The 13,910-nt window shown below is 39.9% G+C and overlaps 1 protein-coding gene across 1 annotated transcript in view; it reads left to right on the top strand.

The window, feature by feature from the left end:
• The window catches only part of NAB1 (NGFI-A binding protein 1), a 25,643-nt gene that overhangs the window by 6,422 nt on the left and 5,311 nt on the right, over positions 1–13,910 (top strand). Inside the window, 4 exon segments of the mRNA XM_017728785.1 lie at positions 4,658–4,791; positions 5,772–5,823; positions 11,370–11,480; positions 13,814–13,905. Coding sequence (XP_017584274.1) covers positions 4,658–4,791; positions 5,772–5,823; positions 11,370–11,480; positions 13,814–13,905 — 389 coding nt within the window.

The raw sequence follows: 13,910 nt of genomic DNA, 5'->3' as shown, positions 1-13,910 counted from the left end.
AAATAGGTGTGTCTGTGTGGGGAGTAGTTTCCTAGAGCCAAAGTACAGTACAAGAGGAGAACAAACATTAATTCAAAGCAGTGCCAAAACACTGTTGATACGAATGCTGCATCAGCATTTTCACAGTTAACAGTGATTGCAAAATTTCAGTTGGATTTAAAATTTGGCATGTAAGGCTTAGCTCCCAAAAGGAAAAGCAGTGTTTATGTTACAGGAGTGCCAAAAAAACTGTACTGGCTTTAGCCTTTTTTTGCTTGAAGAAGAAGTTTTGTAGGTGTGTGATCCATAGCATAAGACTGAGTTCTCTTTATGCTTCGGAGTAGAAGGGCAGAAGGAAACAAGGCATATTTCTTTACATTTTTGTTTATATATTTACATTTATAAGGCAACTGCACATCACCAGCAGTGACTTGACAAGGGCTTTTACTGCAGACTGGGGAGACACTTCCACAGTAGTCAGCCACATTCCTACCACACAGTTCTAGTTGTGCAGCTTTCACTTACGTGCTTTGTGGCTTTATGTCAAACACTTATAATCTATGAATTCATCCACTGTACAAGATGAGATCTCATCTTACTCCCCTGACCTTGTGGAAGTCTCTCTCGTAACAGAACAAGTTGTGTATGAGATGGAGGCAGGATTTGAAAGGATTGATTGTGTAGATGCCCTGTGTACATGGCTGCAGATTCAGGATTCAGAGAAAGGGGGTTCTCCCCACCTGAGGATGGAGGCACTTGAGGTGTACAGCATGTGTGGCTGTGTGCTTTCACAGCCTCTCTCTGGAGTAGCAACTGCAGAAAATGCTCTGAAATCTGGGCAGACTTCTTGTTTAGGATAATTTTCTGGCATCCAGCAGTGTACTGGAAGGTGGGCTCCGGGGCACCTTTTGTGTAGGCTCAGGCATGGCTGTGCAAAGCTGGAGGGATGAACACTGGGGTAGTGATTGAAGGAGCAGGATAGCAATAACCTGGAATAAAGGACAACTGCTCTGCCTTGTTAATTTTTTTTAGTATTGCACTACAGATCTTTACTACATCATTGTAAAACCACGTTTAAAAATGGAATGAGAGCATGGTTTGGCTTTAGGAAATATTTCTATCACTATTGTGATTAAGGGCACAAGATCAAAGGAGTCTGTGGTTGACTTATGCCTCACTTACGCATGTGGGGCCTCGCTGAACTTGATGGGAACTGCACACATGCAAGCAAGAAGAATTTGCTCATAATTGGTTTACTGTTGGCTTAAAGAGGCTGGATTTCACAAAGTTTTGTCTTGAACAGTTTTGTCTTCATTTCTTTTTTAAAGCAGAAAATAAATAGCAGCAACGAGACCATTTATTTTTTGTTTAAAATCTGGTAAACCAGAGTTTGCCTTTTGTAAACTCAGCCTCAGTGTGGTTTTGATGGCTTAAACAATTTGCTGCTCAGAAGGAAGGACCTTAAACACCCAGGGAGGTAAGTTTCTGCTTGTCCAGAGACCGTTTTTCTGCACGTGTTAATACATTCCAAGGCTGTCATTCTGCTCATTCTGCCTCCCAGTTCAAGGTTTCTCCTTGCAGCTGGCAAGGAACAGCTGAATAAACTTCACTGTGAATTTAAAAAGCTTAAGTAGTGGTTAGCTTTTTAATGTAAAGATTAGGGTATCTCTGGGTCCTCAAGCACAGAGGAGTTGTGTGTAAACTAAAACCTAATGGAATTATTAGTGGTGAATTAGGGAGAGTATTTTGTTTCAGTATGAGCACTGAAGTGTCTCAGAGGGCTGGAGCAGCCATTAGAGGCCTGTGAGAGCTGCAGACACTGTGCTGGTTTGGAAGTGTATGGGTTTGCCTTATGCAAATACTCCAGGGTAGGAGTATTTGCATAAGGCATTAATCTGACATAAAATCTGATGCGGAATCTTTCGAAGGTGTTCCAAAACTAATAAACATGATGTTTTTAATCCATCCCATTGTTTCAGTATTACACAGCTTTTCAAACACAGAGAGCACTTAATGTTTAAAGTTGGACTGGAGGAGGGATGAGTGCAAGGCATGCCCTTGAACTTGGTGACCCCTGCAAGTTCGAGTCAGATTTGTAATTTGTGTGTTTATATTTCAGTGCTTGTCTTATACCTATAAAACAAACAAAAAAATCCAGTTCAGGGGAATTAGAAAAAAACCCAATAAATTTTATCTAGCTTGGTCTCTTCCATTTCTTTTGCTGACTCACCGAAACAGTACGGTTTGGTATTTAATTATGTGGTTTCTAGTGGGGGAATCTGTGAACCCCATCAGATGAAAATATACCCATCCCTCTCCTGCATGGTTATGTGCTGCTCCATATCCTTAAGGCTTCCAGCACACAGAATCTTTATTTTTAGGCATGCAACACTTTGTATCTGCAGTATTATGCCTCCTGAAAAGCCAGGAAGCCATGATGCACTTCAATTCAGTAAGTCTGAATGTGACCTGAAAGAGGAAACCAGGAAAAACAAGCAAATAAACATTTGGCTTTTCTCACATATTAGGATAAACAGCATTTGCCTACAACTACCCAAAGCATTTTCAGTCATTTCAGCTCTTTGCAACCTCTCAGCACTTTGAAGGATAAAAAATATCTCAAATTATTTTGTAAGCATTAGCCATATTATTCATCCTTGGCAGAGTAATAGCTATCACTGTTACAGAAATTAATGCCTGCTTTGGATGGTAATTCTTTTAATTGGTGTTGTATTAATCTTATATTGTATCTTTTTCCTGTCTGTGTTTTTTTCTGAAAAGACAGACATTGTAGAACAGCTGTTCCTGTCTAAGGGGTTATAGTTTGTTATTTTAGTACCTTGTATTGTAGGAACATAGTAACCTGTTTGCGCCCTTGTACATCTGATCTCTGTGAGATTTGGTTTTTTGTCTGTACAGAGACTAAAGGATCAGGCAACATACCTAGTTCGCCTGTTAAAAACAAGTTTGTGCTCTGATTAACATTTAGGCACCATAGGAAATGCCCTACTGAGATCAGAGGCTTTTAGGCTTAACACAGGAAAAATTGCTTATGAAGTATTAGGAGCAGCAGTTCTGTGTGAGATTTTACTGGAAATACTGCACAGGCTGCTGAGAGAAGACTCTTGGCTCTTCTTGATACATGTTTTTGTTTTTCCAGCCTTCCTGGAGAACAGGTGTCACTTTGGGTAAAATAAATTTTTGATAGTTTGGATGCCATCAGGCCCCGTGGCGAAGGACGTTGTTCATGTCTTGTGACAGCTTCCATCCTTCAGGGATGGAGCGTGCAGCGATTCGGGTGAACTGCTGGCCTCTGTGGTTTAATTCACAGGTAACACTGCAGTGTGGTAGACAGCAGGGTGAAGGGGTGAGCTCTTGGCCTTCTCCCAAGAGACGCCCTGTAACTGCAGACCTGCTGGTCTGTGGGAGCAGTGGGTTGGGTGTCTGAGGTCGCATGTGGGCTGTCCTGCCTGTGCGGCTGCTCCCGGTGCTGCCAGATGGAGGGTCGGGGATGGCACGTCTCCATCCATCATGGATGTGCTGACTATGCTGTGGAAACCAAGCTGCTCCGGAATATTCACTAGTCTGGGACAGATACAGAACATACTGTTGACAGTAGCTCCAAAGCAGCTGTGCTCCTTTGCCAGAAGCCAAGCCTATTCAAAGCAGCTTAATTTCTAGAAGTAAAAGAGTAGAAAGAGTTGTGGGCACTTGGTCAAAACACCTGTAGTATTCTGTTGGCCTCTTGCTGTTATGCCTCATTACACGTTCTGGCTGTTCTTCAGCTGAGGAAAAAAGTGAGAAAGTCTCTTCAAGCTCTGCTTCCTGTGGAAGGAGCTTGGAATAGCCTCTCCAGCTATGTTGATTTGTGTCTCTGATTGCATTAATAATGTTGTGTCCATACTGCTGACCATAGGCTTCTTGGAAAGCAGTATTATTAAGCTGATATAATTCATGACAGTATCACCACTTCCTATAGGCTTCTGAAGAGCATTGCAAAACCATTTTGAGCCTCAACTTCAGGCTTTTTCTTCCCCGCCTTCTTTATGAATCTTTTGCCAGCAGCAGAGGCACTAGAAATGTGTCCTGGCAGGCTCAGGAAAACATCCTTGAAACAAGTTACATTTGATTCATGTCTGAAGATAGTCTTCACAAACACGAGGGTGAGAAACATAGCTAAAAAAAGTTTAATCGTTTCTTAAACCATCACCTTCTACAGAATTTATTCTGTATTCACCAGGGAAAGCCATCTGTACCCACACTCTCAGGGTGGTTGTTTTTTTCTTTTTTTCCCCAAGTCCTGGGCATATTGCATTTATAAAAATAGTATTCCCTGTAAGCCAGGCTTTGGAAGCCAAACACTGAACGTTCAGACCTACTGTTTTATACTGAGATTTAATTAATGCTGAGATGAGGCAAAAGCAGTGCACATTGAGACAGTCCTACAATAATGTTTCACTTTATGCACCAACTACATTAATATCTTTTCTCTTCCTAAAGGCTTACCTGGTTTAGTAAGGGATATAAATAAACTGAAGAAACCCTCCAGGGTTTAGTGTACAATTATAGGTAATTTTACTTGCCATCAAAATTTTCTATTATTTCAGAAGAGGTACTTTTACAAGCACAGTAGGTGAAAGTATGCAAAATCATGAGTGCCTGTTTGTTTGATTTGCAGCTAACAGTTAACGAAGCAGCTGCCCAGCTGTGTGTGAAAGATAATGCCTTGTTGACCAGGAGAGATGAGCTCTTCGCCCTGGCCCGGCAAATCTCTCGGGAGGTCACCTACAAGTACACCTACAGGACCACCAAGTAAGGCTTCATTAACTCAGAGGGTCTTTACTTGTAGGGAACTAAGCAGGCTGATGGCATTTCTTCTGAGGCACTAGAGACACTTTCTTCTTGCTCTTCAGCCAGCAAAATGCTCTTCTGAGAAAAGGAGGAAAATGCTATTTGAGTCCTGAAGCTTTTAAACTGCTAAGATTCAGCTGTCTTGAATTACCTTTTTATTTGCTCTCTAGTTTTCCAAGTATTTTGAGGATAGTGCATGTTGAGAGGCATCTGAGAGGCTGGTATTTCAAGCATTTAAGGCATTAGTGTATTTTAAGGTTAATGTAAATTGGCAGAGTAGCCATAGATGCTCAAGGCATCAATTTCCTTTTTTCCATATACAGATTTGGCTTGTTAGCCAAAAAGATAAGGTCACAGGGAGTGGCCTACAAACTTGCTTTAAAGGAACTGAAGCTGAGTCCTAATTTCAGTTGTTACTGTTCTGTTAAATAAACTGCTGTTATGAAATGGTGACACAGCCTTAACAGCTTTTAAATACAATTAAAACCTTAGAATTAGCAAGTATGATTAAATGTCTTGATACTTTCTTTAGATTTTAGATGTTAATTCCCTTGCCTGTAATGTAATACCCTTCCAAAATACATTTTTCTACACTTTAGAAAGTTTTCCTTTGTTCCTCTTTCTTTCATGGAGATTCATATGAATATACATCCATGCTGAATAAGCAATGCCAAGGGCATTTCTGTAATTCTCTGGGCTGTCCTTCCTCTTTGGAAAGAAGAATCCATGAATCTCTTCATGCTTCTGAAAACAACACAAAATGCTTGTGTTCCTATAGTTGAATGACTTTCACTGCCATGTCAAAGTGAATTGGGGGCTTTTTTTGTGCATCTCACTTGTTCTTCCCCGATCTACTTTTTTTTCCTTGACTCCTTTTCATTATTATTGATGGTCGGGGTTAATGTGCTGTTCACTGATCTTGTATGTGTCTTTTCTTCTAGATCTAAATGTGGAGAAAGGGATGAGCTGTCACCAAAGAGAATCAAGATAGAGGTACAGTAATGTGACTCCTGTATTTTGACCTGTGCATGCTAAAATTCAGTTTTGTTTTGAAGGGATCTGTCTTAAGGAAATTTGTCAGAAAAACATTTGATAGACAGTTGATGGGTATGACAGAGAGAGGGAGGGTGGGAGAACATCACCACTGTCTCTGTAAATGTAAGTGCTTGATGGAGAAACCTGTAGGAGCAGGGGTAAAGAGTAGGATTTGTTTAATGGTAAAGATACTCTCAGTGTTTTGCACTCAGAGTGAGTAGGAGGGGAGGAATGGGACTGACTGACTTCCTGTGGTGGAATAAGCTCAAGCACTATAGGAAATGTCTTCCCATAAGGCCTCCTGCTTTTCAGTTAGCATGAGGTGGAGTTTGCCTAATTCACTGGAATCAGCTGTTGATCATGTCCAAAATACAGAGTTCTTGATAAGGACTGACGGCAGAATATTAGCTATCTCTGACCATGCCATAAATTATGACACTGATCGTATTGAAAAGTCAAAAACTAATTAAAAGCTATATATCTCAACACAAATGGTTGTGCCTGTAGATGTTAATTTACAGGTTTTTATAATGAGTTTTGTGTCAAATGCATGTATACATGGCTGATGTATACACTTGCACAAGATGTTGCTTAGGGAGATCCTGGGAATTTCTTGTTAAGAGTGCAGGAGCAGCAGGGATGTAGTTTAGGTTTTTCTTCAGTTACCACTGCTGGAAGGGAAATTTGAGGCCTTTTAAAAAGTTACTTTTAACAAAAAAAAAGTAAAAATAAAAAAATGTCAGATGTACGTATTTATACTTATATACTTGATAAGAATAGCAGATCTTTCTTTTTAATTTGTATGTTAAACAAATTACTGTTTCACTGTTACATGGGTATCTAATTTATCCTTAGCACTGTGGGTGTTTTTTATTGTACTGTCTACTCAAAAAAGGTGTAGGTTAAATGTGTATTAGAATATGAGCTAGACCTGAGCTAGATTTGTATGTGACACAGATAGGTGATATATTCTTTAACTGTAGAGGAAAATTGCAACACATTCTGAAATGTGTTTCTTGTATGTAACGCATTCTGTGATAAATGAAGCACTGTATATAGGACGGCTTTAATTTTTTTTTCAGTACTGCAATGCTTTTACCTGTACAAAGGCTTTTCCTGTGAGGCAAACCCTGGTGAGAGCAGTTGGTTTTGAAAAGGCAGTTATGAATAGGTACAGAGGAATTCATCTTATTTATTAAGTTCCATCAGCCCATATACTACTGTAGTTTTGAGTTTATGTAGTGCAAAATATACATGTGCAGTGAGGATTTACTGGTAGCTTTGGTAAGTCAGTAATGTCATTTATGTGTGTCAGGATTTGCTTTTGACCTATGCTTGTTCTGTGATCCACAAAAAAGAGCAGGGAAAAGCTGCATTAAATGATTTTATCCAGCTTCACCATTATCAGCCTTGACCAACATGTTGCAGGATGGTTGCTTGAGCCTCCTGTCTTTTGTTCAGTCCAGCCCTAATTTGTTAGAGCTGGTGGGGAGCCACTCCTCTGCGTGAAGTAGTATTTCAGTGACTTTGATTTCAGAATAAGGAAGTTTTTCCTTTATTCAGTAATAATTGATGATGAGCAAGTGTCTAAAATGACATGCTGCAAGGGAGGTGCTGTTTTTTTACAGGATCTTTATTGAAAGAAAGTGTAAAATTAAAATCCTGAAACATACAGGCTGCAACTTGAGGTTTTCTGGAGAGCAGGAAATCTGGACAGCCTTAGGGGATGTGTATTCTCCTATTTTCTGCATGGTGAAATCTTAAAGAGTCTGGAAGGCCTGCTTCTTTTATACCCATTTTTGTTCAATAATTCTGAGAAAGGATGTTTACTTGGGTTTAGTTTTATCTAAAATTACCAGTTATATTTTAAAATGCTTGTGAAAATTTTGTGTCCTAATTGTACAAATTACTTTTTCAGAAATAGGTCATTTTTCCAAAATAACAAATTGAAAATTAAATTGAATTAAATATTCTTTAATCTGATAGCCTAGCATTATTAATTTCAAAATTACCCATATTGTTATCAGCAGAAATGTCTTTTTTCCTCACAACTTTGGGAGTCTTCTAAGAAGGAGTAAAGCATTACTTCAGTGCATTATAATTTTGAGGTATGCTGTAAATTGTGGGCTTTACTTCAATGAAATGTAAAAAAGATGCAGTATGACATAGATCACTGCTGTTCTGGGTTCCTGGGTCTTGCATTTTGAAAAAAAAAATGTAAAAAATCCTTTTTTTAGTAGCATGTTCAGGGATTTTTTGAGAGTTTGTTTAGGTTTGGTTTTTTTTGGAAAGGTGAAAGTAAAAAGGAAAATGGTAGCAAATGCAGATTTTTCCTTCTGTTCCGGGGAAGAATTACTTACACTGTTTTTGAAGTTGTAGTGCTTCATTGCAGATCTGTTCGCTCACTATCATGAAAACACAGAGAGGACCTGAACATGGGGTACTTTTTTGTTGTTATAACTAGCTCTTTTCTGTTTCTCCTTTTTTGTTTTTTTTTTTGAGAAGGGTCATTTTGCCTTTCTGTTTTAAGGCCGAACTCTGTATTTTGATTCACCATTCCTTTAACCGTTAGTCATTAATGTCTCTGTGAAGCGTGGCCTAAAATACTAGGGCTTCAATTTGGAAAGACTTCACAGCCTGTTTGCATAGTGTAAAAGATTACTTAAAAAAAAGATGAGTTAATTTCCTGAAATATAATAACACTTTAAAAAGCCTCCAGAGAGGCTCTGAAGGTCATCCTTGAGCAGAGCCAGCAGAGCTGTGTGTGCGAGCTGCAGCATTGTCAATCTGCAGCCACGTTGTAAATTTATCCTTTTCATGAATATGAAACTCGCAAAAGCATTACAAAGAAACAATGTGCCATGAATTACATCAAATTACCTGTAAAAGGCTTTCTCTTCCCCTGCGAGCTCTCCCCCTCTTATTCGTTGAGTGGGTGGGTGAGCTGTGGGAGTGAAGTGTAAAGAGGAGAAGGGGAAAAAATTCCAGGCAAATGACAGACTAAAGGTGTGGAGGGAGTGAAAAAAGGAGTGGAGTGAATTGGTATTTGGAAGCAGATTATTAAAAAGGGAGGTGGTTCCTAAACCTGCTCTGGACAAAGAGCAGGACAGGCAAATAGGGATGGAAATGGCACATCATCCTGCAGACCAAGGATCTCTCCTGCTTAGGTGTTGTGGGGTGGGGGACCCCTTATTTTGTCATCTTCTGTGACTCAGTGCCGGCACCACTGAAAGCAATGAGCTGTTGTGGCACCAGCTTAGAAACAAAACAAGTCACAGGTACATCAGGCAGAAGTCGTGGAGGGAGAGGCTGTTCATCACTATTGGGGTCGACCAGGTTCCCTTTCAGAGTCAGCATGAACAGCCAAGAGAGGAAGAAAGGAGAGTCTTGAAAAATATTCTTGTTGTCTATGGTCTAAAGAAATTAATTTGTGTGTCAGCATCTCCATTCATCTACAAGAGGGATGGGAAGAGCTTTCAAAAACTGATTTCCCAAAGCTCAGTGGGAGTCGAGGGCGCACAGGCAGGGAGACCTGAGCAGAGGCTGTAAGGAAGCATCTTCCCTTGGTGCCGGTGTGGGTGGAGGAAGAGGAGAGAAAAGCCCCATCTCCCCTATTTCTGAGAAGGCTGAAAAGAAAACCAAAGTGTGGGATTTGTGTTTTTCACAAAAACAGCAAAAGCAGTAGAAGCTACTGTTTTCATAGGAAAAATGTCATTAGAGGGAGCAAAAAAGCACATGTGGGACTGGGAACATCTGCTGCTCAAAGCTGCTTGGAAAACAACTGAGCAGCAGCATGGCAAAACAAAAATGCTGCAGTGCATGTAGAAGGACCTCCAGGCAGCCATGGGGCAGAGCAGGTTGGTGCTTGGCCCAGTGTGCTCCTCATCCCACAGGGCGTTGGGGACAGGCAACAGTGGGAAGGGCCTCTGGGAACGTGATCCAGAACCACATCACTCTCCAGGAGTTATCTGCCTGACTGTGGGGTGACACAGCAACAGGCAGCCAGACCCACTTTTGGGAAACAGCCTTTGGTTTTGTATAGGCAGGTGATCACAAACGTGTTATAAAGAACTGTGTTACCTGTTTTGTTGCAAAAATAGGATCCTGAGTGATAGGGTTTTGTGTGTTCAGCTTCTCATCTTCCTACACATAATCATTCTCCTCTCCCAAACACATTCAGGTCTTAGCTGTGAAAGTGGTCAGTGCTTGTGGGAAAGTGGTGCAAATCCTTTGTTTCTGGGTTAGACTAGAGGCTTTTTGGCAGTTTACCTGGTTGTGAAGTTTTTGCATAGCTATTGTGTTTATTTGTTCCGTGAGGGAGTATGCTGGGTGTTTGAAAGCAATATGCAGCATTCATACAGATTTTAGGGCTTTTTCCTGAGCATAAAGAATAGGTTTAATGGCATTACATTGCACTGAGGTTCTGGCCATCTGCCTTGGGTCAGGCCACTGCTCTTCAGGTCAGTGGGCAGCCTGCCAGTGGAGGGAACCTTGTGGTCCTTCCCCTGTGTTTTTTCAGAAAGATCACTTCTGTTTTTCTTGGGCTGTAACCCTTTTGTCCATCTATTGTCAAAAATGTAATTATTGACATGTATGTGTCTTTAGAATAGACAAGGAAAATGCACCTAATTTGGTGTATTTTTGAGACCCAGGTCTGCAGAACCTCAGTGACTGATGTCGTTGTTCTCAGGTTTGGGTCTGTCTTAAGATCTCTGGCTTCCTCTCACATTTTGACAGTTACCTATACTGTGCTTTTGTAAACATTTCTGGGTATTCCTCTAGGGCACATGAGCTTTCCTTTTATAATACCAAGCTGGATAAACTCCTCATCTTGAACCTTTGCTTCAATGGTTAATTTATTTTAATGGAGTCTGGCAGGCTTTCACAGGAGCTTTATTTGCTTTATTGATACATATGCAAGCTGCAGAAGAGATTTGCATGTCATAAGAATTTCAGACTAGAAGAATTATTGAATCATGGTTTCCCATAGTCTATAAATTTTCCACCGTACTTCTGAAATGATGATATTTTGTTTTGTGATACTAGTGTAGGTTCTGTGTGAAAAACGTTGAATCTCAGGAGGCTTTTCGCAGTTTCACAGGGTTAGTATATGTCCTCAACTACATATAAATTTGATTTCTGAAGAGTGACAGAAACCATAGGCCTAAATCTGCCTGTGAAGGCTGAATGTAAACTAGTTTAATATCAGTAACAGGGGTAGTCTGGATTCACCTGAGACTGAGAGAGATGAGATTGTCTGCGCCATGTTAGGTATATAGCAGTGGCTGCGGAGGGGCTGTGTTTTATGCACAAATTTAAATGAATTGGATAGCACAAACATGTAAATTGCAGTCCAGAATTTTCACAGAAGTTCAGGAATGTGTTTTTTAGTCCGTTTTTTTTTCTTCTAAGTGTACAGAGAGGATGAAGAAAAAGCAGTAATATGTCCCTCTTGGTAGCAGTAATATGTCCCTCTTGGTTTGCTTTCTTTTTATGCTCAATAGGACGGTTATCCAGATTTCCAGGACACAGTCCAGACGCTCTATCAGCAAGACAAAATGCCACTTGCTTTGGCTAAAGGAAAGAGTGAAGACCCAACAGCTCTTAATTCCCAGGTAAACCAACTAAACTACACTGTGAATAACACAGGCTGTGTCTTTGTACGCTGGTTTTGATGTGTTGTTGTTTTGATTACTAAATTAATTCCCATAATTTTTAAAAGGCTACCTAGCTTAGCTGTGATTGCATCACTCTTAATTCACGTTTACCTCCCAAAACTGTTCTGACACAGTACTACAGCTTTGCCCTTGTTAGTTCCAAGGAGGTAAGATGCAGCATAGTAGGGTTGAAAATCTGTGGTTGCCTGTTGGGAGCAAGTAGGGTAGTATTGGTACAGTATGTGCTGTGTTACTTGCGTTATCTGCTATAAATGGAAAGCTCAAGTTACTGAGTTGAGAGGAATAGAGTAGGCGATCTTGGAGTCCTCAGTTCTGACATGTCTTACAAGAAGAAAGGCCATTACGTTTAGGAAATAAGTGAACCTCTGGATCTGAGAGGATAAATTGGCTTCCTAAACAACACCTAGCCTGGTGGAAGTGCAGTGATCCGGAGCAGACAGAAAGCTTTGTATAAATGAAGACAGGTTGCCGATTCTTTCTTTGTCTTTCCTGTATTATATCCCAGCCTTGAGGCAAAATACCCATCTCCTACTGCCAGTTCTTGCCAAGGAGGGATTTCATGCTAAGTTGCAACAAATTTATTTTGTATAGCTGATTTGGGCAAATGTAATCACCAAATTTGCATATAAGATTACATTTAGGAGTTACCCTCTTGTTTTCTGAGAATGGATGTGTTACCCTATCATTTACCACCTTCTATTGCAAAGTAGTGCTCGGTCATACAAATCTGTGATACATCAAATGCAATTATGCCACATGTTCTGATGTCACAGAATAATTACATGAGCTTATTTTTGTTTTGTATATGCTTTAAAGTTTTTGTTAGTCACTGCCTCATAACAAGGGACTACAGGTTTAATTCAAGCTTAAACAGATCTGCAACTCTGTAGGTTTTTCTGTGGTGATCTGAAGCATCGTTGAAGTTTAAAATTCTAGTTTTATCCCAAGTAAATAACAAAGATAGCATGAATGAGAAAGGTTTTATTTTTTTTTTTCAAATTACTACACAGTTCAAAAGTTGGTAAAAGGAGTGACAGAATAGCAAAATTAAAGCACACTTGTAAGTAAACTGTTTGAAAATAGGGGGTTTTTTACCTTCCTCCCAAGACCAAGCTTGAGCTATCTGTGGTCTTCTGCAGACCCTGATGAGCTCTGAGCCAGAGTATGTAAATACTGGCCATGTCATTACCCTGCTGTCGGGGTCACCACTGTGCTGGAGAAGCCCAGGTTTTGCTGGTCTGTTAGGCTGTCATTGTACATTTAAATTATTGAACTATGCTGAGCAAGCAGCCTTTTGTGGGAAGTCAGGGCTTTCAGCATCTCCCAAGAAAAGCGAAATGCTCTGCAATGAATAGAGCTCTGTAGTAGCTGAAACAATTATGGCATTACCTGAAAGAGAAATTAATTTTTCCTATCAATTGTACATGTTAAGTTTGTACACTTTCTGTTCTTATGTTCATTGTGGCTCTTCTAAATCAACTTTCTTGACTTGTGATTTTCTTCTTATTTTTGCAAGATGCTTATTTACATTCTCTCGAGAACAAGATTATAGTGAAAATTAGAATTCTCTTGGCATTAGAGTCAATGACAAACATTCAGACGCCATTTCCTCCCACGTTGCACTGGATTGTTTAGCTCCACTCTCTAGAGGTGTATAGGTCTTGTTCTTCTTCTAGACAGACATTTCACACCTTTATCCCCCACAAACATACTGTCATCCTACACTTTCAGAATGGCAGATTTTTAAGCTTGTGTAGTGCTGTTTCCTAAAATAAAGATTCCAAGATGTCTGGTGAAATCTTGGCATAAGTTTTTAGCAGATGTTGCCATTGCTCTTGGAATACTTTCTGGAATACTTTGTGAAGGCATATATTTGAACAGAGCTAACTGGATAATTATGACACTCTTTTTTGCTTTTCGTGATATTCTCTTCATGTAACCTGCAGTCCTAAAGTGCAGGAAGTGATTTTTGTGTGTTGTTGAAGAACAGAATTTAATGTTGCATTTCTATGTAGATGAACTACAACAGCTTGCATTTTAAGTATTCTTGAGTGACTCAGATGTACATTATGAAAATCTCTATGGGTGCAAAAATATTTTGTTTGCTTCATAGTTTTGAAGAAACCATAAAACACACATCTGTACATATGAGTCAACAAAAGCCACTATCTAGGCTGTTAGTCTTTTCATCTGATATGGTTTTACCCCTGTGTTTTGACTTGCTCTATGTATGTATAAAGAGAGAAATCTTTTTTTTGTTTTAATTGCAGTCAGAAAAGGTGATGGCAAAACAGATGGAGTTTCTTTGCAACCAGGCAGCGTTAGAGAGACGTCTTTCCACAGGGTGTTACAGGCAGAACTCGGAAG

This window comes from Corvus brachyrhynchos, unplaced genomic scaffold (assembly GCF_000691975.1).
Source record: "Corvus brachyrhynchos isolate BGI_N302 unplaced genomic scaffold, ASM69197v1 scaffold370, whole genome shotgun sequence".
NCBI lineage: Eukaryota > Metazoa > Chordata > Aves > Passeriformes > Corvidae > Corvus > Corvus brachyrhynchos.
This window is presented reverse-complemented; position numbering and strand designations above follow the sequence as displayed.